This window comes from Pelodiscus sinensis, chromosome 17 (genome assembly GCF_052426305.1).
Source record: "Pelodiscus sinensis isolate ZL-2025 chromosome 17, ASM5242630v1, whole genome shotgun sequence".
Lineage (NCBI taxonomy): Eukaryota > Metazoa > Chordata > Testudines > Trionychidae > Pelodiscus > Pelodiscus sinensis.
Window position 1 is genome coordinate 35047231 of NC_143068.1, and position 27189 is coordinate 35074419.

Consider the following 27189-nt stretch of genomic DNA (forward strand, 5'->3'; position numbering starts at 1 on the left):
CCAGCTGGGCTCAGCCAGGAGGTGCGGGAGAGGCGATTGGGGCGGGATGGCCGGGCTCAGGGGGGCGGTTAGGGCCCAACCCAGAAAAAGACAGGCCGTAGCCCCTGGATTGGGACCTGGCCCCCGGCTCTGTGGTTGGGGTTCACTGTCCCCCCCCAGCTCACCCCCAGCCCTTGGCCGTGGTGCTGCGGTGTCCGGCCATGAGCAGTGCGTGACGTGGGCGAAACACACCAAGCGGTGAGCTCATGCCCCCCCGTAAATCCCGGTATCGCAGGCCCCGGCCCTCGTGCACCCCACCCCGTACGCGGCCCCTGCCCCTGCTCCGTCCCCTCCTCAGCAGGCCCCGTCCCTGGGCGACGGGCTGTCCTGCCGTGGCAGGAGAATCTCACACACGCCCCCGAGCCGGGGCAGGCGACTGCAGAACTAGCAATGGACGTGCAGGAAGGGTGACCCCGAGGAGACCCTGGCGGCAGGGCCCCGCCCGCCCCGTGCGGCCTGAATGGGGGCTCTGTGCCCGCGCGGGGCGCAGGGAGAAAAGCCCCATTCAGCCTGGCCGCAGCTGCTCGGACGACCCCAGACAGAAGGGGGGCGGGCAGGATCAAAGGGAGGGAGAAACAGAGCGCGCCGCACAGCACCTCACCCCGAGCCCTTCCGGGTGCACCGCCTGGCTCCAGCGGCATCTCCTCGGCCCCAGGGGCCTGATTCCGGCACAGGCGTCACGGCTTCCTCTCCAGCGCCAGGGCACCCCCGCGGCACCCGGGAGTGCTGGGTGCCCAGGGCCGTGGCCTGCTTTCCCCAGGAAGTTCTTTCATTCGCCCCATCCTGCCCCGGCAGGTTCGAACCAGCCCCCACCCCCCTCCACACACACACACACACACACACACACACACACACACTCTCTCTCTCTCTCTTCTCCCCCCCCCCCACGCTTCGCTCAGCCCCCGTCCCGGGTACACACAGCCCCCGCTGCTGGGGAGCTGCCCCCGGGCTCCAAACCCGCCGGCGACACATCACCCTGGGCCCTTCGTGCCAGGCCGCTCAGGGAGGGGATCTGGCGCCTCCCTGGCACCGGCCGACCTTGGGCCCCAGACAGGCCGCAGCCGTGAAGGGACTCCCGCCGCTGACCAACGGGCAAGGCCACGGACCCCCAAACGCTGCCCCTGCCTTTGCAGCTCCCAGCCAGCCCCTGCCTAATCCCCGGGCAACACGTTGTTAGTGCAGCTGCCGCCCCCTCAGCCAGCTCTTCCAGGAGCCCCCGAGCTCCGGTGCCCGAAGCCCTTTCCCCGAGCTGCCTGGACTCGCTGGCCGCATCCCGCCCTGGGCCTCGCCTCCAGCCCCACTGCCAACCCCAAAGGCTGAGTCCCGAGCGAGGACGCTGAAATCAAGGGGCTGGGGGTTGAAAATGTTAATCCAGGGCCCTCTCCATTGGGGCTCGGGTTTCCAGGCCTTTCGCGCACAGAATCACAGGACGAGACGGGGCCTTGAGAGGTCATCAGAAGAGTCCGACCCGGCACCGTCTAGACCAGCCCTGACCGGCGTCTGTCCAACCTGCTCTTCAATATCTGCAGAGATGGAGCGTCCACAACCCCTGGGCAATTTATCCCCGTGTTTCACCACCCTGACAGGTGGGAAGATTTTCCCAATGTCCAACCTCAACCTCCCTTGCTGCAATTTAAGCCCCTTGCTGCTTGTTCTATCCTCAGTGGTTAGAGAGAACAATTTTTCTACCTCCTCCTTGTGACACTCATTTGGGTATTTGAAAACCGCTCGCATGTCCCCTCTGAGCCTTCTCCTTTCCAAACTAAACAAGCCCAGTTCTTTCAGCCTTCCCCAGATGCCATGCTCTCTAGGCCTTTAATAATTTCTGTTGCTCTTCTGTGGACTCTTTCCAATTTCTCCAAACTGCGGTGCCCAGAACTGGACACAAGACTCCAACTGGGGCCTAACCAGCGCAGAGCAGAGCAGAGCGGAAGAACGACTCCTCGTGTCTTGCTCACGACTCTCCTGTGACGGCAGCCCGGAATGAATGTTCTTCTTTTGCAACAGTGTCACACTGCTGACTCATATTTAGCTTGTGGTCCACTAGAACCCGTTGATGCTTTTCCACAGACTCCTTCCACAGCTGCCACTTCCCTTTCTACACGTGTGCAGCGGATTGTTCCTTCCTCAGCGGAGCACTTTGCATTTGTCCTTTTTAAACTTCATCCTGTTGACCTCAGACCATTTCTCCAGATCATTCTGAATTCTGACCCATCCTCCAAAGCACTTGCAGCCCCTGCCAGCTTGGTACCATCTGCAAACTTTACCAGTGTACTGTCTGTGCTGCTGTGGTGGGGCTGACCTGCACCCCTCAGTCCAGCGCTGGGACTCAGGGCAGAAGCTTGGTGGGGGGCACTTACCCCAGCCAGCCACTGTCATCCTGTGGTCACTCTGCAGTATGGCTGTCCCTCCGATCACGTGTTGGAAAACAGTCGCATTCCAGGCTCATCCCATTGTCCAGGTACAACCAAACCCCGACCTCGCTTTAAATTAGGAGACGAGGAAGCTGCCTTCGGAATGTGGTGGTCCCCGCTCTTACCGTGTAGGGGGAGTTCTTGAACAAATGGACGTGCAGACAGCGAGATGTACAAACAGATATAATATGGCAGGAGATTCCCGTACAAATCAACTGAAGAGCCATGCTGAACCACACACTACACCACCTTGGGAGAGATGATACATGTGTATTCAGGGCGCATCAGGGCCTGGCCACGGTGGCTTGTTGGTCCAGGCGTGTAGACATATGGAACTGAAGATACAGGAGATGTGCGCTCTTGTGCGCTGTGATATTCCAGAACAACTCGTGACGGGCAAGGGATCACAATTCAGTGCAGCAGAACTTCCATCACACTGAACAAAATACGACTGGATCATACAACTAGCAGCCCACGTTACCCACAGGCGAGCGGAGAGGCTGAAAGAGCCATCCAGACAGCCAAGAAAATTCGACAGCCGCAAAACCCCATTCCTTGCTCTCCTGCCTTGCAAGACACCACCAAGTGTGGCTTCTGGATTTAGTCCAGCACTGCTCCTGAGGGGACAACGATCCAGCACTACTAGAAAAGAACCAGATCTTCCCAGTGGCCGGACATGCAGAGTAACCAGACCGGATCGGAGGGTTTAAAAGAGCTACGGACACTTACACCGGACGTCACTCACAGAACTGCCAGCTGGGGGCCGAATCTGTCTGCACCTGGATGGAGATGCAGGGGAGACAGCGTTAGCTGCCGTACAGAAGAATCTGGCACCCAGATGGCAGGCAATCCGAAACCACTGATGTGTTCAGCTTGGTCTTCCCCGAGCACAGTCGACAGAACAAACGCACCGGGCAGCAGACGCAGAACAAGATCTCGCAGCCTCAAGGCCTCTGACCCGATCACAGCCAGTCGCTGCAAGGACAGACATGCAGACGGCCCAGCTGGGAGGCATCCAGGCCGAACACCTGACAGGGATGGTCTAGATGGGGCAGGGGACAGGTTCTAGGTTCTGTGATTCTTTGCAATGCGAAACCTGGGATGTCTCAGCAGGACAAACGGCTCCAGGCTGCACTTTGGTGACAGTAAATAGCGCAAGGGCGGGAGCGTGGAGTCGAAAGAGGGAGATGGCCGGGGGATGCTGAACTGGGTGATACGGATCAGCCCCTAGCCCAGCGGTTTGCAAACGCCGGGCCTCGCCCCAGCACTGGGGTGGGATGTCGGGCGCTGGGGCTCGTGGCTTCAGGGGGATCAGGTGAGCAGGGGGGGGCTAAGGCAGCTCCCCGCCTGGCCTGGCCCCGCAGACCGTGCTGTGCCCCATGAGCGGCCGGCAGCAGGCCCGGCTCTGAGATGGTGGGGGGGAGCGCACAGGGCTCCACCCACTGCCCCTACCCCGAGCATTCGCCCCGCACTCCCATTGGCTGGAAACCTGCTGCGTCTGGGCACAGCATGGTCTGTGGGGCCCGGAGGCAGGAAGCTGACTTGGCCCCCCACTGCACCACTGAGCGTGAGCTGCTGGAGATAAGCACCCCCCCAACCCCGAGCCCCCTCCTTCACCCCAAACCTCCATCCTCTACCCCCCCACCCCGGAGCCCCCACTCCACTCGTATGACGTTGGGTCACAATATCCACCATTTTCTTCAACTGGGTGGGGAAAGCGCGAACCCGCTGGGCTGGGGGCACCGTGCACACGCCGCGTGAGCGCCCCTCCGCCGTCCCGGCAGCGCAGCAAAGGGCCTCCCATGACCACACCCGGAGCGTGCAAGGGAGCCTGGCGCATGCGCCGCAGGAGATTGCTAAGACAGGCAGGCAGCGCGGTGCCGTGGGGAGAGAATAGGACCAGGATGGGGGTCCTGGGTCTCTTTCCAGCCACTAACTCGCCACGTAACCTAGGGCACATCTCCGTGCCTCGGTTTCCCCATCTGCAAACGGGGGTAACGACACTCGCCTTGCTGGTGACCTCTGACCGAAAAGTGACACCCCAGTTAGGATCCGACCCACGGCAGATCTCCCGGGCCGGACAGGGGGCAGGGCCATTGTGCACGAGCGGGAACAGTTTAATTGTTTGCTCCCAACTCTTCCCTGCTAGGAGGCTCAGCTAGAAACGGAGCCTTGTTGAATGTGTGGGGCAGAGGCAGGGCCCCGCCTGGGGAAGGAGCCTCTCCTCTCCAGTCAGCGGCTTGCTTCCCTCTCGCTGTCCTCCCCCGCCATCTGAGTCACGCCTCGGGCAGCCAGGACCGGGGCTTGGCCACCTGACAAGAGGCCGGCGCAGCCAGTGGAGCCAGGCTGTTTCACACGGGCCGGCGGGGCCGTCTCAGGCCTCTTCCAGGAAGAGAGCAGCTGCTTTGGGGGGAACCGGCCCAGTCAGCCGGCCGAGCCTGTGTGGGCGCCGTGTTCCCCTCGGCAGGCGGTGGGGCCCACGCTCAGCCCTGGGGGCCCGCGCGGAGTCCTGCCTGCAGGCGCGCTCCCCGGAGACGGGGCTGGCTCCCGGGTCCCCGGCCTGAGAAAGGCCAGCCACTGTGCACAACGGGAGCCGCGCTCCCCGGGGCCTGGCTTGTGCTGGGAATGTTTTGCAGATGAAGCCGCCCAGGCATGAGCTAGGCTGAGTTTAAGACGCCTCTCCCAGACAGCCCCCTCCCTCCTCCCCCTTTCCCCTCCCTCTCCCGCCCCTCCGCCAGCCGGCCTGGCTGCTTTCTAGCAGAGAGGAGAGGTGGGTGGCCGGGGGTCGCTCTGCTCCGGACGGGATGGAGATACTGAGGCTGGGCTGATGCAGCCTGGGCCGCTTCTGCCCCAGCCTGGCCTCACGGCAACTTTTCTAGGGCGCCTGGATTTCATTGCGGAGCTGCCAGAAGAGCCAAGAGCCGCTTGCACGGACGGGAGAGAGCGTGGCGGGGGAACTAGAGGCACTAGGAAAACGCCTAGCCTCCCGGGAGAGCGACTGGTCCCCTTCTTGCTCTCCCCAGCCTCCCCGTCACACATGGTAATGCCGCCTGCTTTTGTCCCTTCGGGATGACTTTCCCCCTCGCTTGCCCTGCCTGTCTCCTCTGGCATCTGCAGCCGCCACCCACCGCCTGCAGCACGGACCTAGCAGGAGCCTGCAGCTTTAACGCTCTTGGCACCCGGCAGGGGCTGGTATGCCCTAGCTCCAGGCTGCCCGCCTGCCCAGCGCCCGGCTGACGCTAACGGTCAGGTGTCCTGGTGGAGCAGGACCCGGGAGATACGGTTTCAGCAGAGAGGCTGTCAAACCGTTTGTGCCTGGGGGAAGAGAGGGAGGGGGGGCTCCCTTCTCACGCACAGACCGTGTCTCCAACTGCCAGAGCAAGCGTCTGGCACCGAGCAGAGCGCCGGGTGCACGATCGCTAGCAGCTGTCGGGACAGAAGCGTGCGGGCCGGCAGATGCTGGCGGTTAAAGCTGCCCTGCGCTCCCTTGCTATGCTTGCAGGCACGGAGAGCCAGAAAACGTGTGTCGAGCGGCCCGCTGTCTCCTTTCCCTGCGCAGGGAGCGGTCCGGTCTTCCGCCCGCGGGCGGTGGCTTGGCTAACCACTCCGGTGCCGCGTTGGTGCTAGCGGGACTCTGCGCTGCTGTGACGTGCTAGGCCGGTACCGGCTTCTCCTCTTGCATCCCACAGCGCTTGGCTAGCCCGTGACCTCTGGCTCCTGCTGGCTTGACCCCGGCTGAGCCGCCCTGCGGCACGGGCTGCAGCGGAGGGAGTCGCGGCCGCTGGGCCAGCGCTCCGAACCCCACTCCTTTGGCTGTGGAAGGCAGAGAACGGGGCTCTCGGGGGTTAAATGGGAACCCGACGGTGCCAGAACTGTATTTACTGTTCAAAGCCAGCCCTGCCCACGCCGGAAAACTAGACGGCGATTTGAGGGGTGGGGAATGGCGGCGCCTCGGTCCTAACACCCGCATCGGGATGCAAACAGCATCAAATCCAACTCTCCGTGTGCTCTTAGCGCCTCGCTTGCCTTTTGGTGCGTCCCTGGGGCGGGGCAGAGGAGCAGACGGGTTTGTTCCCTTCGCTTTCTAAACACCCCCATCAGCAGCCCCTTTCGCCTCACGCCGCTGCTCTCCCGGCGCAGCCAAACCAGACCCAGTTACTGACGGGAGGTTGTTTGGGAGCGTTTCGGAAGGTCCTTTGTCACTGTGACGGCGCGTTGGGGTCCCCCGCCTCCTGCACCCCCAAAATGGCACGAACAGACTCCGCCAGCCAGTAGAATAGAGGTGGTTTATGGCTTCTCCAGCATACAGCACAGCACAGATGTCATCAGGTTACAGGGCAGGCCTGGGATGCCTCAGCCCCCCTTGATATGGGGCAGGGGTCTCGGACTCTAAACCCCCCAGCCTTTGCTGAGGCTGCTTCCTCCATGCTCCCAGACAGAAAACTAACTCACTCTCCTCCAGCCCTGGCCCCCAGCCAGGGCAGCATCCACCTTCCTTTGTTCCTCTCCATGGGGGGTAGCTGGTCAGACCGGTTGAGAGATCCCTTTGCATAGTGACCCATCCCTGTCCTTCTGGGCTGTGGTACCGGCGGCAGCCAGTGGGGTTACCACAGACCCATAGAAACCAGCAAGTCCCGTCCCCCCACTCCTACGTCACAGTCACCATGGGCCAAATCATCCCTGATGAATTGCCCTTGGTGGAATTAAACCAGGAACAAAGTTGGGTCATTGCGATTTGTAAATTCCCCCCTCCCCACCCCCAGGGCGCCGACAGTCGGTTTTCAAGTTTCTTTTAACCCTGGTTTCAGAGGGCCCTACTGCGTTACAGAGCACAGGACTTGGGTCTGAACCGGTTCGCCTGGGAGGGGAAGGCGGGGGGAGATTTGGACGGTTTCAAAGCGGTTCTGTTCCAGTAGGACACCTACAGTGAGTCTGCCCAGCAGGGCGTCACTCGAAGTGAGCTAGGAAAAGCAAGCTGTGTCAATTGCCTAGCTTCTTTTAAAATGAGGAGCGTCCACACAGCACTCATCCAGAATACAGCACCCTTAAGAGCATCAGAACGGCCAGACGGGGTCAGACCAAAGGCCCATCCAGTCCAGTGTCCTGTCTGCCCACAGCAGCCAATGCCCGGTGCCCCAGAGGGAGGGAACTGAACAAGCCATCTCTCTCCTGCCATCCATCTCCACCCTCTGACACACAGCGCTAGGGACACCGTTCCTTACCCAGCCTGGCTAATAGCCATTGATGGACTTAACCTCCATGAATGTATCTAGTTCTCTTATAAACCCTGTTCTAGTCCTGCCTTCACAGCCTCCTCAGGCGAGGAGTTCCACAGATTGACTCTGCGCTGTGTGAAGAAGAACTTCCTTGTATTTGTTGTAAACCTGCTGCCCATCAGTTTCATTTGGTGGCCCCTAGTTCTTATATTATGGGAACAAGTCAATAACTTTTCCTTAGTCACTTTCTCCACACCACTCATGATTTTATCTATCTATAAAATACCTCTATCCCCCCCCCCCCCCCGCTTAGTCTCCTTTTCCAAGCTGAGAAGTCCCAGTCTCTTTAATCTCTCCTCATAGGGGACCCGTTCCAAACCCCTCAGCATTTTAGTTGCCCTTCTCCGACTTCCCTTGCTCCTCATACAATGAGGGTTACAGGAGTCGGAGTAAGAAGTCCTCCAGCTGGACAGTATGTCGACATAACTGCCTGCTGTGTAGACACAGACTAAGTTATTTCCAAATAACACTGCTGTGTAGACATACCCCTAGGCTAGGTCTACACTACCAGGTTCTTTCAAAATAATAACTCCCACAATAGCTATTTCAAAATCAGCTTATTCCTGCTCACAAGCCGGAGTTACCCTTCTGAAAGGGCAGGCTTGGTCGGGTGGACGCTCGCCTTGTTATTTCGAAATAACTCCCCAGTGCAGACAGGCCCCTAGTGACTACAACACCCCGGCAGGTGGTGGAGTTACTGGGCTTTGAGATGTGGGAGTAACAGCTGGCTGCTCCGTTCATCTCCCTGTCCGACAGACCAAGGCAGGGTCTCGTGCAGTCCAAATCTCTCCCTCCGCCCCCGTGGGGAAGAGAGCGGGGGGGGGGGGGGGGGAAGGAGGAGAAGGGGGGGGAGGAGAGGGGGGAGTTTACAAATCTTAACGACCCAACTTTATTCTTGATGTAATCGATGTGGGTGGAATTACACCAGGGATGATTTGGCCCACGATTGAAAAAACCACAGGGACACGCGTGTCACACGCATGTTGATGGAGGGATGCTCAGGAAAGCGCCTCAGAATTAACTAAGCGACGTGATGTTAAAGTGCGTTCGCTAAAATCCATTAAACCTACTTAAGCCAAGCGGGACAAGGCGGCTTTGCGTCTGAAGCAGCACGTCCACGGGGTTTAACGTGCTTTACTTGGTGCACGCTCAATTCCCACCGGGGGATAATTCCACTTAACTTCCCCGTGTGGCCCCCGTCGACAGGCGTATGACAGTCTCCCCCTCCGCCCCAGTGTCAGGGCTGGCTCCCCACTCTGGCACGATGAATGCAGAAGTGGGGGCCTGCAGAAGTCCCCCAAAATCTTCTCTCTCCAGGCTTTGGTATAAAACTCCCCCCCAAAGTCCCCAAACCCTAGATTTGGGGGATAAAAATCCTCTGCCACCATCAAGTGCTTTTGAACCCACAAAGGGGGGGGGCACTTGAAACCAACCCCAGGGCACCCCAAGCTCTTTCTCCAAAGAGCTTGAAAAAAGAAAGAAAATCCAAACTGCCATCTAGGACTGCTGTCCCCTAGTCAGAGGCCTGCAGACCTCGTTTCACGAGGAGTAACGGTAGTTCGGAATAGGACCCTAGTCCGAACTACCTAGTTCGAGCCCCGTGTAGCCGCGCTACACGGGGTTCGAAGCAGCGGGGATTTAAAAATGGCGGCTCCCCGCTTATGCTAATGAAGCCCGGGAAATTCAAATCCCGGGCTTCATTAGCAAGTGCGGTATGCATACATTACCCTCCTAGTTCGAACTAGCGGGGTAGTGTAGACATACCCTCTCTCACTCACACACACACACACACACACACACCCGTCAATCCCCCCCCCCAAGTTTTGCTGCTATTTTGGGAGGGGAGGGGGCATGAGGATTTCTCAAAAATCAAAAGTTTGGAAACCACTGATCTAGAGCAAACTAGCCCAGAGACAAAGGAGAGAAAACCCCCAAATTCTTTTGCCCCAGTTTAAATCCCTATCTGCATTTTTATTGGCCGACTGCTACCTGGCTAGTTACAGTTAACCCCTTAGTCCCCAGGCTGCTGGCCATCCCTCATGATCGTGACAGACGGGTACAGCCGGGGGCCCAGGGCCAGGCTCAGTCACGTCCCGGAAAGTCACTGGTGATGTAACGGGCTGTTTGAGGACTCCGAGTTCCTCCCCCGGTGCCAACGCGAGCTCCTCTCGGCGGGAGGCTCTTCGCTTTGGAATTGCGCCCTGGCCATGACGTTACATGGAGACCAACCTTCCCACCAGGTTGCAAAGCTCAGGCGTGCAGCAGGCCCAGCCTGGCAGCAGGAGATAAGAGCCCTCTGTGCTCTTGGGCCCGAGCCGGCCAAGCAGGAGGTTTTATGTGCATAGTGACAAAGCGTCTCCTCACGCTTGCAGGCGGCTTGCCTGCCTCCCAGCAGCCCTCAATTTAGACACCGGCTGGCTGTTTGTAGATACGCCCAGCGCTAGCCAGCACAGGGAACAGAGGGAAACCGAACAGCAGTCTCGGTGGCCCCTCCAAGTGGCACAGGGCAGGACAAACCCCTGTACCAAAGCCAGGCTCCTTCTAGCACTGGAATGGGGAGTTGGGGGGGGGGGGGTTTGGGCCCCAAACTCTACTATAGGTTCCAGTCCAGGGACCTGCAATAGCCAGTAATGTCCCTGGTAAAGGTGACATGACAGCTCTAAGTCCCTGGGCCTCCTCCCCAGCACCTCCCTTACCACAGGTTCTTCCTCCGGGCACCCGCTTGCACCTTCTCCTCCCAGACTCTCCACAGCCTCCTACAGAAAGGGACCCTTCTGACCCAGCCAGTCTCAACTGGTTCTTCATTGGCCCCAGGTGGTCTGACTAGTCTGACTCACTTGACTCCGGAAACCTAATTGGCTCCAGGTGACTTAATTGCCCTGATTGGCTCGGAAAAGTTCCTGCTGGCTCTGGACTAGTCCTTGTTAGTTTACCCTGGGAACAGACTTACTCGGTGTAGGGCTAATACATTTCCCTTTTACCGCTCTGCTGTACCCCTCTGGCCGGACCCTGTCACAATAATATAAAAACTCAACACATCCTGGTTACAAGCACCTGCCACCAGCTTTTGCCAGTTCAGATTTTGGTTTGCATGCTCAGAAACCGACATTTGTGCGTGCCCATGAGCGTCCGTATGTGCAAATCTAGTCACCTGTCCAGTTCCTGCACCCACACTAGCTCTGGGGGCGCTGTCTCAGGATACTCTCCATGAATGGCTTGAAAACTCTCCCTAAAGGCATGAAAAGCCACAGTCTTTCCCTACTAGCTAGGTGCCCCCCCATCAGACAACCATTTCAATTCCCCTCCTGCCCCCCATTACTTTCCTAAAGCAGCTGAACGGTCACATGAGCTCCGCCCGATGCTTGCCTTTGGCCACCACTTCTGCCAGGCAGCCTGGCGCAGCCTTGGAAATGGGGCTTGTTTAAGTAACAGCTTCCTCCGAGCCCGCTCAGCAAATTGGAAATGCCCCTGCGTGAGCCTTACAAACAAGGGTTTGTGTTTTAGACCCGACGGGTCTTGTTCTGCAAGGGACGGGGCTTTGGAATCTGCGGGGTATTTCCTAGCAGTCGCCAGTGGCTGGTTTTGAATTGATGAAATTTAGGGTTGACACCAACCCCGAACGCTCTAGCCTCAGGCCTGGCCATTGCATTTCTGAGACACTGGCCAGCATCTGGGGAAGTGCTTGGCTCTGAACTTGGGGGCAGTTGAGACGGATCCAATGTCTAACTACCCCTTCCTAGACTGGGCTGAGCCAAATCCCTAGGTGAACTCTTGTGACGGTTGAGGAGGTTAGAATTTGGCGTCTGAGGTCCGTCACAAATCAGAACTAGTATAAAGCCCCTTAACCAGCCTGCTCAAAAGAGACAGCCCTCGGTAACACTAGTGGCATCTCCCTAATTTGCACCGGACAAGTCTTCAGTAAACCTAGAAGGTCGGGTTAAGGTGCGCAACTCCAGGTCAATAAAACACTGAACTGGAGTCGGCTTAGCTTGAGCCGAGCTTGGCGCCATCTTCACAGAGGGAGGTTGGCAGGTGAAAACACTTCTGTCGGCTTCCTCTACTCCTCGCGACGGTCAGGAGTACCGGTGCCGACCGGAGCCGTCTTCAGCATTCGATTTAGTGGGTCTGAACTAGGCCTGCTAAATCGAACCCCAGAAGATGGGTCTCCGGCGTGGCAAGTGGAGACGTGGCCTGAGACCTTTAGGCCTTTCCTCACTTCAGCCGTGTCATGACTAATGTTCGTGGAGTCCCGGCAACACGTGGCTGCTCTTAAGGAAGCATGACTATTGCCCATGGCTGCACGAGCCGCAATGGTGGCTAGAAGTCAGGGGTCTTCCTTCAGAGACACGTCCACGCTCCCGCCACGCCGGAGGGCTGGGACGGGCTCCGTGGGGGGTCAGTGAAGCGGGCGGCAGCGGGGCGAGGCCATTGCTGGTGTTGCTCTGTCTGACGGAGGAGCCGTTTCCCCTGCAGGATCCCCGCTCCCTCGACGTGGCCGTGCAGAAGGCCCTGCTGTCCCTCTACCCGCCATTCGACGTCACGGCCCCGACCGTCCTCAGCCAACTGTTCCGCCTCCTCGACAGCGACTACCATGGCGACGGGCTCTGCTGCCTTCTCGACTTCCTCATTCCTGCCAAGCGCCTCTTTGAGCGCGTGCGGCAGGCGGCCTGCGTGAGTCTATCGGTACCTACAGGAGCCTCCCCCGGCGTTCCCAGAGCCCGCTCTCAGGCCCAGGCCTGCCGGGGGGCCTGGGCATGCTCAGGGCTCTCCCCTCTGAAGGAAAACCGTCCTCGTCAGGGCCGTGCTATTAAGCCAGGACCAGGATGCGAGTCCCTTCCCGAGTCACATTTTCATCTGTCCAATGGGATGATCCTGCCCTCTCCCCCCAGCGTCGAGGCCCTTTGAGGCATGGCTACATCTGCTCACTGTCCCTCACGCGGCACCCGCGCCAACAGGGGCTGTGACCTTGGCCCACGAGCCGCTCACATCCCGTGGAGCGAAGGCCAAACACTGGCGACCCCTCACTCGCTCACTGCTCTGCAGCAATAGCGCTCACCAAGGAGGGCAGGCTCATTGGCCCCACTTGACAGATGGGGAAACTGAGGCACGGGGAGACGAGTGACTTGCCCGAGGCCACCCAGCAGGCCCATGGCAGAGCCAACTCCGAGTCCCAGTCCAGCACTCCACCCCCCACAAGCTGGACAGAGTCTGTGTTGTTAACCCAACGTGCTGTTCTCTCTCCTAGGCACCTTACCTGAACTGCATCTTTCTCCACGAAGGCTGGCCCTTGTGTCTGCACGAGAAGGTGGTCGTTCACCTTGCACCCCTCAACCCTCTCCTGCTGCGCCCCGGAGACTTCTACCTCCAGGCAGAGCCCTACGGGGAGCAGTCGGCCTGCCTCACGGTGAAGTGCCTCTCCCGGGACTTGCGCACCGTGGAGGAGAGGCTGGTCCCTGAATCCTCCCACGCCCTGCTGTTTACCAGCCACTGGCTGGAGGAAGTCAACCATGCCCTGAGCGGAGCGCCGCTGCACACCTGCCTGGTGGCCACAGAAAAGGGTGTGGCCCCCCTGCCGTGGAGTCAGATAGCCACGCCAGAGTTCATCCACAAGCCCACGGTGGCACCAGGTCCCACCCAGCTCGGAGCGTCCCTTCTGGCACACGCCCTGGGCCTCAGCAGCGCCGCAGTGCCGGAGGATCCGGCCTCACAGAGCGGCACTGGGTCTTTGGGCCTGGCAGATGCTCCGAGGCCGCACGGTAACATCCCGGGCACGGTCCTGGATGGCCAAGATGGGCCCGGGAGGTCAGGCCAGGGCAAGTACCCAGGACTCATAAAAGTGGACCAAGCAAGCCCCCGGAAAAAGCCCAGCGCGTTTGTGGTGCCAAGCCCGTGTGACCGGGAAGGGGACTACGTGGACCTGCTGGAGTGGACTGAAGAAGTGAAGCTGGAGCATCTGGCCACGTCAGGACCGTCCCATGGCCAACCGGGACCTTCTGGAGAAACCCCGGTGTCGTCCGCGAGTAAACCGCGGCTTCCCACGGGCACGAGAGGGACAGCGGCAGAGAAGTGGCCCGGTGGGAAAGGGCAGAGCTCGGAGGAGGGCCCCTGCACCCCGCGTCTGAGGAGGAAACTGCCCCAAGATCCCAAAGTCCCTGGGCTGAGGTGTCGGTACCGCGAGTCCTACGTGGCTGCCATCCGGAACCCCGTGAACCTGGGCTCTGGCCTGATGGCAGCCATACTGGAGGAGTCGCATGTGCCCAGACAGGCGTTCCCTGTGGCAGGCAGGCCTCGGGAGAATCCAGCTCCCGCCATGCAGGGGCTGGACCAGGCAGCCGCTCCCAGACTCCTCTCTGGCTTTCCTCGGAAGGCCGAGCCGCAGGCGACCAACGCCGAGGAGGGGACAAGACAGGGGTACTCAAAGCTGCTCAGGTCTCCTGCTGGCGCAGTGAGAAACCTCCCTCGGTCACAGTCGCCTCCTGCCAGCCATAAATTCTCCTTCTTCAAGGGCCAGCGACAAGCAGCAGCCCCAGGGGCCGGCGTGTCTGGTGCCAGCCAACACGAAGGGCCGCGGAAGAGGATGTCGGCCCTTTACTCTCCCCGGGTGAGCAGAGCCAAGGCAGCTGGGAAAGGTAAGAGCCCACAGGGGGTGGTGCCACACCAGGTCTGAGACAGTAACGGCACACGCGTCGGTCCCTCTCCGCTAAAACCTGCCCTGGCTTTGCTCTGTTTTCCCGGCCAGGTGCGGATCAGACGGACGGGTCTCTCGGCGACGTCGGCTCGCGCCAAGGCACCGGCTGGATGAACGGCCTCTGTGCAGCCGAGGGCAGCTGTCCTGCCAGGGAGCGACCGTCTGCAGAGTCCAGCCCCCAGGAGCTGCTGCACTGGCAGGATCTCCACCCGGAGCTCCTGCTCTCGGGCCTAGCTTGTCTGCCAGGTACAGAGCCCAGAGACAGGCTCCAAGGCACCGTGGTGCACTCACAAAGGGTCTTTTCACCCCCCCAAACAAAAGCTTTTTGGGGGGATCAAGATTCCAGTGTGGTGGCAAATTGGGGTTCCCCGTCTCCTTCACCCCCGTAGTGGCACGAACAGACTCCACTAGCCAGTAGAACAGAGGGAGTTTATTGCTCCTCCAGGATACAGCCCAGCACAGATGGAATCTGGTTACAGGAATCGGGGCTAGGAGGCCTCAGTGCCCCCCCCTTGAGATGGGGGGTGGCTGGGCCCTACAATCCCAGCCCCCTCCCTAGCTCCTTCTCCCCTGCTTCCCAGACAGAATCTAAACGACCCTCTCTTCCTGCCCTGCCCCCCAGCCAGGGGCAGCATTCCACCTCCCTTTGTTCCTCTCCCTGGGAGGTAACGGGTGGAACAGGTGACCTTGTCCCATCAGCTGCTCTGCTGGGCCGTGCTACAGACAGCAGCCAGTGAGGGTCACCCCCAGCCCCAGCCAGCAACCAGCAAGGTACCCGCACTACGTCACACAGCCAACGTTTTTTAGGGGTGTTGTTGAAAAATGGCAAGCACCAACATGGAACCATTTCAGCCGCTCAGGTAATAGTGTTCAGGAAAACTAGAACAGTTTGCCTGTCGGCCGAAACGTTTCCATTCCAAGAGACAGAACCACTTTGCCACACTGGATGTCGGGGCGGGGGGGTTTACATGGGAAACCGGAACCTTTTTAAAACAAACAAAACAATGGTGTGGGAAAGCCCAAACTCCTCCAGCCAGCTCCATTCTCCGCAAAGCCCAGCTCAGCCGTTAGCCCAACAGTGCGCACAGCCCCCAGGCAGGCCAGGAAGCCTTCTCCCCATTTTGCAGATGGCAGCACTGAGGCACAGAGGAACGCTGCCCCGAGCCAGCATGAGACTCCCAACACTACTGGCTCCTCCAGACTCCAGCCCCTCACAGGAGCCTCCCCGCAGCGAGACGCTAGCAGGCAGCAAGGCGACAGTGGGGCCATGGTGGGGCTGGCCCAGTAGCGTTTGGCACAGCTCTCCAGCAAGGCCCCGACCCAGCCATACTGCAGGTGCTGCCCGTACAAGCCGCGGGTCCCAAGAGCTGCAGCCTAGGACCAGGGCTGGATTTACACACGCACTAAGCAAGCTCCAGCTTAGGGCCTCTAAACACAAAAAAAACTAAATTTCAAATTTTGTAATGCTCTGGCGCCTTAGACTTGGCATAGCTTACAGGGGCGGGGAACCTAAGGCCTGGGGGGCGGTCGCAGCCCCCGGCTTGCCTTGATCCAGCCCCACAAGGCTCAGGGCCCCCCTGCGCTGGCGCTCCAGTCCCTCCCCCCTCCACAGGGCTGGAGCACACAGAATCTACCAGCCTGGGCCACCCCAGGCTCTGGTGTGCAAGGGGAATGTGGGGAGTGACTTTTCTGTGGGTCAGCGGCCCCCACCCAGAAAGGTTCCCCACCCCGAGTTGCTGAGCACGGCCGGCGTTAAGACGTAGCTTGCTTTTCCAAAGGGCGTCTCTGCTCCGCGTGGCTGCAGAGAGACGGCAGCTTGAAAACAGGGCTCCTAGCCCGAAACGAGAAGGCAAATCGGAGACCCCCGCCTCTGCTCCCCCAGGCAGGCAGAGTCCCGGGGGCGGGGCTCTGGCTGCTAACACAAGGGCTTGGCGGCACTGGGAACTGGAGACGGGCTCTCCGAGGGGGGCCGGGTTAGCCTGTCACTAGAGCCATCGAGCGCCTCGCCAAACTGCACGGCAGGGGGGACCTTTTGGGGTCAGGGGTCACTGACCCACAGAAACATCAGTTGGGGGCCACACACACACGTGACGTGGCCGCCGACTGACGTGACCCCCGACTGAGAAGGAGACATTCCTCTCGCACAACAGAGCCGGGCGGGGGGCTGGGGGGGAGCAGCCTAGTAGATGGTCTGTGTGCTCCAGCCCTGCCGCAGGGCGCTGAGCGTTTGCTTTCTCCTGGCTGCAGGGAGCACAGATAAGCTGGGCCGGGCCCTGATCCAGGTGAGCACAAGCAGCAGCGCCTGGGAAGCCACCTGGTGCTCCGCCCCAGCGGTAGCCCAGCTCCTCCTGTACCTCTGCTCCATCCCCAGGTAAGGGCAGGCCCCGGCAGCTGCCACACGACAGCAGGTGTCTCCGGGTGGCTCCCTGGCCCCCCCCAGCCCTGTTACCCCTTCCTGCCAGGCATGGGGGCTTGCATGCCCCGTTCTGACCCCCTCCACTTGGGGGGGTGATGGACCTTGGGGAGCACAGTGTTGGGGGGGCTCTGCCTGGGAGCATCCCCACTGGCCCCTTTGCTTTGTGCCCCTAATGTGGCACCGGGGAACCAGCTGGCTCCAGGCAGCTCTCGGGGGGCCCAGCGACCTGTGCTGAAAGGCGGCATTTCGGGGACGGGTCCCTGCGGGAGTGTGGGGGTTTTAGCCCTCCCTGTGCAGCTGCAGGATCCCCCCCCCCCCCAGGACATGCTGTGCTGTGTCCCTCTGCCCCCCCCGGAGCATCTTGGGGGTCGTGCCCAGCTGCCCCACCAGCAGGGGGCGCAGACACAGTGGGGCTCTTGCCATGGGGTAGAGGCTGGCCAGAGAGCAGGGGAGAGCGTCTGCTCCCGTCCCAGGGGTTCAGGCTGCGGGACGATCGCGGGAGTCAGACTCACGGAACTAAGTCAGCCGCTAACGCGCCACACGCCTCCACCCCAGCCACTAGCGACTGCGCCCCAGCGGAGCCAGGCCAGAGACCCCAAGATCAGCCCCGGCAAGGCCCCGGCCCCAGCCCGGAGGGGAAGCAGGAGTTCTGCAGTCCCCGGGCTGGGGAATCAGGCTCCGCTGTCGGGGGCTTCCGAAGGCGCCAGCCCTTCCCGGTTTGCTAGAAAGACACCCCCAGCTCCGACACTGCTGGGACAGGAACCCCGGAGGTGACCGATGGGTCCCTGTCCCAGGCAGGAGGCCTGGGGAGAATCCAAGCACAGTACTGGAGAGCTAGGACAGCTCCAAGCAGTGTGTGGGGGGGGGGGGGGCGGAGGGGGAAGGGGCAGGGATAGGCTTTAGCACCCCCTGCTGGTTGGTTTGAAGTATGCACAGCATTGGCAGAGTCCCTGGTCCCTCTTGGCTTCTGCCCGGCTGACTTACTGCCTGGCTGGCGGGGGGAGGCCAGACGGGCCAGGTGGGACAGCAGCTGGCAGAGGAGAGGAGGCCCCTGGATTCCCCCCCCAGACCCCAGTGGGTTCACATCCACACCGGGCCGGAAGCGGCTTCCCCCCAGACTCCGGCCGGCTCGATGAACACGCCAAACCCATAAGCACGGACACCGCGGCCTGTGCCGATGCTCTGGATCTGATGCCGGGGGGGGGGAGGGGAAGGGGCAGCCCGAGCTGCTACCTCCCCCTCCATCCCCCCCCCCCGCCTTGCTAGTGGGGGCCCTGCTCGCACGAGTCTGCCTGGCTGAGCTGGGAGACTCACGGCCCAGACCCCAGCTGGGGCATTTCTCCCCCGCAGGGCTGGGAACGCCCTGACCCGCTCGGGGCCTGCCTCTAAGCCGTTTGCACCCTCCGGTGAGCGCGGCCGGGGGGTTCTCTCGTCCTCCAGGAGGGAAGCCAGGGCCAGAGGGCTGACCGTGCTGGTGGATGCCAGGAGACAGCCTCCCGCCCCGGCCCTGCACGCGGCCATCCGAGCAGTCCAGGTACACGCGGGTCTCTGTGCAGCGGGGCCGTGGGGCCTTCTCCAGCTTAGCAGAGCCCGTTCGGGCGGGCGAGCTCTGGCCAGCTAGTGAGGAACCCACCGTCGCCCCGACGCGCCTCGCAGTCCTCCCGGAGAGCGTCGCGGGGGGTGGGGACCCACAGGCAGATCCCTGCCAGCCTAGAGCTGCTCTGCACAGTCCCATTGTCTGTCCCTGGGCCAAGCGTCGGCTCCCACCCCCCACATCCCCAGGATCACGTCTGCAGGCTGGGCGCAGCCACCCGCTTGGCGCACAACGAGTTTCTCTCCGAAGAACCATGTAGGCCCTGCCCTCCCCTCCCCAGGTACCTGCCCATCCTCCGCCTCCCCCGTCCGTTACTGGCCTCCCCTCGGGGCCCCCGCCCGTCGTCCTCCTCCCCCGTCCGTTACTGGCCTCCCCTCGGGGCCCCCGCCCGTCGTCCTCCTCCCCCGTCCGTTACTGGCCTCCCCTCGGGGCCCCCGCCCGTCGTCCTCCTCCCCCGTCCGTTACTGGCCTCCCCTCGGGGCCCCCGCCCATCCCCAGGCCTTCAGGGCTCCTGGCCCCATCTGCCCAGGTCAGTGCCCAGCCTGGGGGAGCAGCCGCCCCTCGAACAGCAACGCTGCGGGTTTGCGACGTTCCACCCCACGCGCCTCTGGCTGGGCTGCACGTGGGTAGGGCTCTACCCCATTTACAGTCCATTTTGGGCAACGTCATGGTCCTAGGCAGGCCCCCCAATGGGTGAGGGGCAACCACACGGGGGCCCAATGATTCAAAGAGCCCTGGGACCCCTCCAGGGCCCCTGAGCCCCGCCCCTTCCACCTGAGGCCCCGCCCCTTCCAGGAGCCAGCTCCCCTTCTCCCCCCACCTTGCCAGGGCCAGCTCCCCTGGTCATAGGGTTTTAAAAGTCACAAGTGGTCCTGCTTTCTGTTATTGAAGTGTCATGGTATTGTCATTGGAGGGACATGGATCCAAAACACACAGATTTTTTTTGGGGGGGGGGGCATTGCAAGGTGATCATAGAGGCAGGGTCATGTGACAAAGGCAGAGTGGCTCAATGGCCACAGTCTATAACACAGCCCAAAGGTTCAGGGCAGCACAGCCTAATGGCTAGAGTCACAGGGGTTTGGGGCAGTAGCCCCAGTAAGGGGGTGTAGGCCTTCCCTGCTACACCAGACCCCGACCCAGATTCCTGTCAGCAGGGGAGGGATCCGCCACTCACTCAGCAGGGAATCCCACCACACGCTGAGCTCACACAGGTTGGGGATCCCCCTCACACACCCTGCCTGGGTCAAGTCCTACCAGAGCTGGCTTTGAAACACGGAGTTTCAGGGTCATCCGGCTCTGCAGCACCAGGCTCCTGCAGTTCCACTGGGTCTCTAGCTCCCGTCCTCTGGGTTTCTAGCTGATCCCACGCTGGAGCACCTTCCTCTCCAGGATCCAGCCTAGAGTGAGCTGAGCTGCTCCCTTTTATATTGCTCCAGCCCTTGGAGCATGCCCAGTGTGGCTGAGGGGGCGGGACTTCCTCTGCCCTGCTAGCCTAGTGCGGGGTATGCAGTAGGCACTGCTACCCTTGCTTCTGCAGTGCAGCTGGCGGGATGCTAACCCCCCGGGATAACCTTGTGACCCTCCTGCAACTCCCTTTGGGTCCGAGAAAGGCTGGTCTCCCCGGGAGATCTGTATGGCACAGGGTAAAAGCACACCCAAGGCTAGCTGGCACGGTCCTTGACGTGTTGACTTTGGCAGGGCTGCAGGCCTGGGGCGGGGGGAGGTGGGGAGGCGCTAGCCCAAGTGGCTTGCCTGGGGGGAACGGTTTGCATTGCCCACCCAGCTCTGTGCAGGAGCTCTGGCACCAGCAGGGATCTGCTCCGGCTAGGGGTGCCCCCGCCCGCCAGGCTAGGCCAGCGTGGGGCTCCAACGTCACGGGCAGAGCGAGCAGAGGGCATCCCCGGAGTGACGTTTCCACTGCCCCCCTTGCAGAGCGCTGCCCCTGCCTCCATCCGGGGGGTGTTGCTGCTGGCGGAGAGGGAGGCGGCCGCCCACCTGGAGAAGTTCCCTGGGATGCAGGTGAGGGTCGGAGCAGCCTCTGGCAGCTGTTGGAATTGATGGATGGTCCCTCCCGTCCTTTCCCCTCCCCTCCCTGGTCTCTGCAGCCTGGGGAAGGAGCTGGAGCAATAAGCTCCCCCAACTTCCGCCTCGCTCCCAGGCCTCCAGGCGCAGCGACCGGTGGAGTCCGTCTGTCCTGGTCACTCACCCTAGCCATGAGACCCCTGCACCCCTCGCCGATGAGGAGCCGGGAGGGGCCCCTCTCCCTGTCCGCAGGGCTTATCCTGGCGTGCCTGCCCGGCAGGGGGCTCTGGCTTTGGCGGACGGCAGCAAAGGCTGCAGCCGCTCTGGGGAAGCCACGTCCTGGCCACGGGCGCTAGGACAGCAGTGCAGGGGCTCTTGCTCTTTTAATGCTGCTCTGCTGGGCAGCGGGATGGGAAACGTGACTGAGCTGGGTGGCCCAGCGTGGCTCCTGGCACATCCTCCCGGGCCGGCGTGCCGTGCGTTCGAGAGCCCCGGGAGCCAGGAGGGAGCCAGGGCCGCTCAGATACCCTGGGCAGCAGCTGTTCTCCCCGGGCCTCGTGCCGTGGGCTTTGGGTTACGTCCCCACCAGGCAACACCCTGAGGTCTGCATTCAGCGGGCATTTGCCTGAGTAAGGACTGAGCGGGAGAAACCGCAGCGGCGCACAGACCCCCGGGGCTTGAGTGGGGATGAAACCAGGACCCGCCTGGCTTTGGGAAAAGGTCAGAACAGGGCCACAAAGACCATTAGGCGTTTGGAATGGGTGTCGTGAGGAGAGAGCAATGAGAGTGGGACTTTGCAGCTTGGAAAAGAGACGACTAAGTGGGGAGATGATAGTGGCCCATAAAATCATGAGTGGTGTGGAGAAAGTGAATAAGGAAAGTTATTTACTTATTCCCATAACATAAGAACTAGGGGGCACCACATGAAATGAATATGCAGCAAGTTTAAAACAAACAAAAGGAAGTTTTTCTTCATGTAGCGCACAGTCAACCTGTGGAACTCCTTGCCGGAGGATGTTGTGAATTCCAAGGCTAGAACAGGGTTCACAAAAGAGCTAGATACATTCATGGAGGATAGATTAACTAGGATAGGTAGGAATGGTGTCCCTCGCCTCTCTCAGAAGCTGGGAATGGGTCACAGGGAAGGGATCACTGGATGATTCTGTGCTCTGTTCACTCCCTCTGGTGCACCTGGCACTGGCCGCTGCGGGCAGACAGGACGCTGGGCTGGATGGCCCTTTGGTCTGACCCAGTCTGGCCGTTCTGATGTTCGTACCCAAACAAGCCCCTCTACCGCCTGAGCCAGCAGAAGACCTGCCTTGGCCACATTGCGTAACAGAGGGCAGTTCTGCTTGCCCCAGGGAGACGGGGCTGCCACACTCTGCCGGCACCGTGCGGGTGGGAGTCAGGATTTACAGCCTGGCCCGGCAGAAGCGGGTGGCTGGGAGTCCCAGATGGCGGCTACTCTGTCTGACTCCTCGCCCCATGTTGCAGATTGGGGTGGCAGGGCCAATGTGGAGCTGGAGAGAGGGAACGTCATGCCCCAAAGCTGCAGGGTTCCCGGGGGAAGCGTGGCCAAACCAAACGCTTACCCCTCACTCGTCCTGGGAAGGGCTCCTGGCGGGTGCTACGAGGTGTGTCCCTCCCTCCTGCAGGTGGAGGTGCTGCCGTCCCTCCGAGCGCTGGGCCGCCACGTCGACAGGACCCAGTTGACACCAGACTTGGATGGGACTTTCCCGTACTGCCACGACGAGTGGGTCCAGTTCTTCCAGGTGCTGCTCCCACAGCTGTGGCTTGCTCCGTGCGTGGCCGTGGCTTGCTCTGTGCGTGTGCTCCGTGTGTGGCCGTGGCTTGCTCTGTGCGTGTGCTCCGTGTGTGGCCGTGGCTTGCCCTGTGAGTGTGCTCCATGTGTGGCTGTGGCTTGCTCTGTGTGTGGCCGTGGCTTGCTCCGTGCGTGTGCTCCGTGCGTGGCCGTGGCTTGCTCTGTGCGTGTGCTCCGTGTGTGGCCGTGGCTTGCCCTGTGAGTGTGCTCCATGTGTGGCTGTGGCTTGCTCTGTGTGTGGCCGTGGCTTGCTCCGTGCGTGTGCTCCGTGCGTGGCCGTAGCTTGCTCTGTGCGTGTGCTCCGTGTGTGGCCGTGGCTTGCCCTGTGAGTGTGCTCCATGTGTGGCTGTGGCTTGCTCTGTGTGTGGCCGTGGCTTGCTCCGTGCGTGTGCTCCGTGCGTGGCCGTAGCTTGCTCTGTGCATGTGCTCCGTGCGTGGCCATGGCTTGCCCTGTGAGTGTGCTCCTGTGTGGCTGTGGCTTGCTCTGTGTGTGGCCGTGGCTTGCTCCGTGTGTGGCCGTGATTTGCTGCGTGTGTGTGCTCTGTGCATGGCTGTGGCTTGCTCCATGCGTGACCGTGGTGTGCTGCGTGTGTGTGCTCCGTGCATGGCCGTGGCTTGCTCTGTGCGTGTGCTCCGTGCGTGGCCGTGGTTTGCTGCATGCATGTGCTCCGTGCATAGCTGTGGCTTGCTCCGTGCATGTGCTGCGTGGCCCTTTCCCTCCACATCGGGGCCTGTATCCCGGTAGGCTCAGTTCTCACTGGAGACCCCTGGAAAGCCCTGGGGCGTGAGTAACACAGGAGATGCAGTGGAGGGAGTCTGAATGCAAGTTGTGCCCAGTGGCTGCAGCATAAGAAGAATCTCAGTGGTTTGGTGTATCCTAAAAATGTACACCATTGTGTGTGTGTGTGTGAGAGAGAGAGAGAGAGGGTTCCCATGGGGTGCTCCGTGGCTGGGTTTTCTCATGTATTACACACACATTCAAGAAGTCTACAAGACGGCCCAGCCATGTCAGGGCTACTCCAGTGTGGAAGCCCCAGGAGCCACCGTGATACTCACAGCACATGCCGAGGGCCACAACTTAAGTGTGGTTGCATGTACATGCAAATATATGCAAATAGATTCTTTCACACTGACGGGCATGAACTCAAAGTTTAAGCGAGACCGCACAGCACGCAGGCGCCAGTTAAGTGCAATCGTTAGCGGATTTCCAGCCACCGGACAGCGCTCTGAGTGAGCAATGCCAGTCCAGGGGTTTAAGGACTAAACCGCATCTCGACAGGGGACCAGTCTATTGACGACTGTTTTGTTTTGGCTCCCCCTGCGGGCCGCGTGTCGAGCCCCGTGTAAACCCAAACCGCATTGCGGGCCACGGGCCCCATGCAGCCTGTGTGTTGAGTAGCCCTGCTCTCCAGTGTCTCTCTGTAATTAACCTCCCCACCCCCCGCGCCTGTTTATTGGCTGCATTGTGGCTCGTCCGTATTTCCACCGGCTTCCTTCCCCATCGGCCATGAAACTAGCGTCCCTGCACGGCCGGACACTCTAAGCCTTGTCCCCCTCTAGGCCTAGCTTGCCACCCACCCGCCAGCCCTCCCGCCCTGGTCAGCCCAACCCACTTGTGTGTCCTTCCCTGTAGAAGCTGCATCCCTTCGTGGCAGATCTCCAGCAGGCCTCCAAGCTACTGCAGAGCTCCATCCAAGAACTGGAGGAGGGCGACCTCCCGGCGGACAGCCAGGTAACCACCTGCAACCAGCTCCAGATGCTGCTACCCCCTCCCCCAAAGAGCAGCTTGGGCACCGGTGTTTCCTGGAAGCTAGGTCCCTGTGTGGCCACTCAGGAGAGATTGGTAGAGCACCCAGCAGCCTACAGCTGGGTTTTTTGTTTCTAAGGGTGGTGCACATATCACATGCCCTGGTGCACACTGACATTTTTATTCCGCACATGGATGGCAAAGAGAGAGGGAACATTGATGTGCTCTGCACTGCTGTGGCACAGATACTCACCAGCTCCTGCTGCCCCACGGCAGTCCGGCCCAGGGGCAATTCCTGCCCATCGGGAGAACCCAAGGGACTTTCTAGGTGCATCTGTCCCAAAGCGGCAGGGACTCTCCTGCAGCCTGTGCTTGCTGCACGAGCAAAGACACAATCCGTGTATTGCAGAGCCAGGCGTAAGCCAGCTGGGCGCTGTTCTGTGGGCGCAGCGCCCATGCTGAGCCCAGCCTGGCCCGGTCAGTACATGGACCGGAGGCCACAGGCAGACTGAGTCTGTGCTGCAGCAGGAGATGGGGCAAGGCGGGGCCCACGGGCGGGAGATGCTGTCACCTGGCTAACGCCCTGGTTACTCGGGGCCACAGCAGAGTCCACGGGAGGGCTGCAGGAGGAGCAGTGTCAGTTCTCGGGGAACTCCAGGCAGCATTGCAAACTGCCTGCCCGGAGCCCCGGGGCAGGCCCTCTGGCCACAGACAGCTGCCACGCTGCCCCCCAGCCGCCGGTGGAGTGGTCCCTGCGTCGCACGCTCAGAAAACCCGCTGGGAGCCCCTGGCCGGGGGACCACAGAACCGTAGGGTTAAAAGGGGCTCGGGATGGAAAAACCCGTCTCGTCAGTTAACCCCTTAAATGGGGCAGGGAGGCAGAGTAGCACCCCCCCCCACCCGCTGCAGGCGGGGTCTGCTCCAGCCGGGCTATAGGACCCCCGCCCGCAGTGGGCCCCTCCCGGCTGGAGCAGCCCCTTGCCTGCTTTGGACGCCCCGGCGGTGAACCGTAACCGATAAGCAACACCCGGAAGCGTCTCTGAGTCTAGCCCCCGCCACGGAGCAGCCCTTCCCGACAATCGGCAGCCTGCTTTCCGAGCCCTCTGGCGACGGAGCGTCCATGGCCCCCCGGGGCTGGGGTTGAGCGCTCCGCCCGGCTCCACTGCCGGGCACCCTGCGTTTCCAGACCCGTGGTGCTGAGCTCCATTTTGTCCCAGCGTGCACATGCGGCTCCCCGCGCTGGAGGCCCCCCCTTACCTTGGCCCCCCCTCGGCGTGGGGCTGCGGGTTCAGGGGTGACGGGCAAAGGCCAGGGCGACGCAGTGACAAGCGGGCGTGTCTCTGACCCGCCCACAGGGGGCAGGCGAGTGCGCGGCGCGGTACCGGGCGCTGATGGAGGCCGTGCTGAGCAACGTGCAGCTGGTCGGCTTGCAGAGAGAGGGGGGGGCCACGCTGGCCAGGCTGAGGAAGGAGGCTGCCCGGCTTGGCTTCTCGCCGGACATCAGGTACGGAGCCTCCCTGCCCCAGGAGAGGGACTCTGAGCTTGGAGCTCTCAGCCTCCGGGTCCGGGAGGCTCGTGCCTGTGGCATTGGCTGTCTTCGCAGAATCCCCGTTCCGCTTCCATCCTCCGGCCACACCCACTGCCCGCCAGCCCCTCGAGGTGCCCCCACCACCGCCGCCTGTCCCCCCCAAGCCCCAGGCCTACGCACCGGGCGTGGAAGGTGGCGTGAGCAGGGTGAGGACTTCCTCCCAGGCATTGCTGGAGAACGGGCCTGGCTCACTAGGAAGGAGCCGCCTCTTCTGCCCCCGGAGCTCCATGCAGCTGCCAACGGTGCTCAGCAGAGGTTACTTCATTTCACGTGTGAACACAACGAGGCGTCCTGGGGCACATTAGAGACCAGCAGATGTATGAGGTCGGGGGGGGGGGGACCCACTTCATCTGAGGAATGGGAGTGGAAATGACAGAATTCGGGGTGTATATAACAGCAAAAGCTGTTACCTGTCAATTCCAGGACCCATGTTAATGGGGCTAATGACACCAAGGTGGCTGTGTGTGGAGATGCGAATATCAAAGGCAGGGCAAATTGCCTTTGTAATGCGTTAAGCACTTCAGACCTTGACTCAGGCCTAATCTGCAGCCGGCTCCCTCCGTAATGGGGTGAGCAAGGTCTTTTGTCAAATTGGCTACTTGGAAACCCACATTTGAGTGTGGGTGGCCACTAGATGGCGCCGCTCCCCAATCCGACACCCTGGTCCCAGCCAGCCCGGTGCCAAACCCGCAGGCTTCCTCTGCCCGCAGGTCCCTCCACTCTGCCCCGGCCCCTTGGCCTGGGTCACAGGCAGACTGGGACCGGGTCAGGCCGGGGCTCTTTCCGAGGCCATAGAGTCAGCGATGGCCGACCCTCCCTCGGGTACAGCCGGGCGCGCGCAATCACCTGGCGCCGAACAACGGGGGAGCAAAGGGGAGAGCTCGCCGGGACGCCCCGGTGAGAGACGGGCCGGCTGGGGCAGGGCTCCCTGGGCACTGCGGCCACAGTGCACCCAGGCTTCAGTGCCGGAGCCGGGTGGCTGGGCAGCGCGGGCCCCGTCGCCCCAGGAATCCAGCCACCAGGCAAGCGCTGCCGTCCTGGTGCTCGGGTGGCCAGGCAAGCGTGGTGGCCACACTCTGAGCCCCTCCCCCGAGTCCCTGGCTTGAGCCCTCCACCCCCACACCTCACAACCCTGCCTTGACTCCTGCACCCCCCACCTCACAACCCTGCCTTGACTCCTGCCCCCCACTCTGAGCCCCCCACCCTGACTCCTGCACCCCCCACCTCCACACCCTGCCCTGTCTCCTGCACCCCCACTCTGAGCCCCCCACCCTGACTCCTGCACCCCCCACATCCCAACTCTCTGCCCTGAGCCCCCCACACTTAACTTTCACACAGGTGCTGTCCTATCACCTCCCCCCACCTCTGCCCTGATCCCCTCCCAAAGGGGGCGGGTTGGGACAGGACAGTACCGGTAGGAAGTGGGTCACCGCTGGAGAGGATCACGTCCCAGGGCCGGTGGGCACATGCTGGTCCCAGGCGGGATGCTAGGGAGGTTCCCTGGGCGGTTCCAGGTCCAGTGAGGGCCCAGGTGGGCGGGATTAGGCACATTTGCCGCACGGCTCGTTTTGCGGCAAAGCGTC

The 27189-nt window shown here is 61.5% G+C and overlaps 1 protein-coding gene across 4 annotated transcripts in view; it reads left to right on the top strand.

Annotated features, from left to right (window-relative positions):
* The first annotated feature begins 4803 nt into the window (after positions 1 to 4803).
* The window catches only part of KIAA1755 (KIAA1755 ortholog), a 32637-nt gene continuing 10251 nt past the window's right edge, over positions 4804 to 27189 (top strand). The window contains exons 1-10 of one of the 4 annotated variants that reach the window (XM_075900806.2): positions 4804 to 5493; positions 12203 to 12412; positions 12975 to 14358; positions 14469 to 14663; positions 16665 to 16788; positions 18274 to 18367; positions 20360 to 20446; positions 22105 to 22221; positions 23905 to 24003; positions 25374 to 25522. In XM_075900806.2, the coding sequence (XP_075756921.2) occupies positions 5281 to 5493; positions 12203 to 12412; positions 12975 to 14358; positions 14469 to 14663; positions 16665 to 16788; positions 18274 to 18367; positions 20360 to 20446; positions 22105 to 22221; positions 23905 to 24003; positions 25374 to 25522 (2672 nt within the window). In that variant the 5' untranslated portion in view covers positions 4804 to 5280. The remainder of the gene's footprint in view (positions 5494 to 12202; positions 12413 to 12974; positions 14359 to 14468; positions 14664 to 16664; positions 16789 to 18273; positions 18368 to 20359; positions 20447 to 22104; positions 22222 to 23904; positions 24004 to 25373; positions 25523 to 27189) is intronic. The other 3 variants (XM_075900804.2, XM_075900805.2, XM_075900809.2) reach the window with 3 other exon arrangements.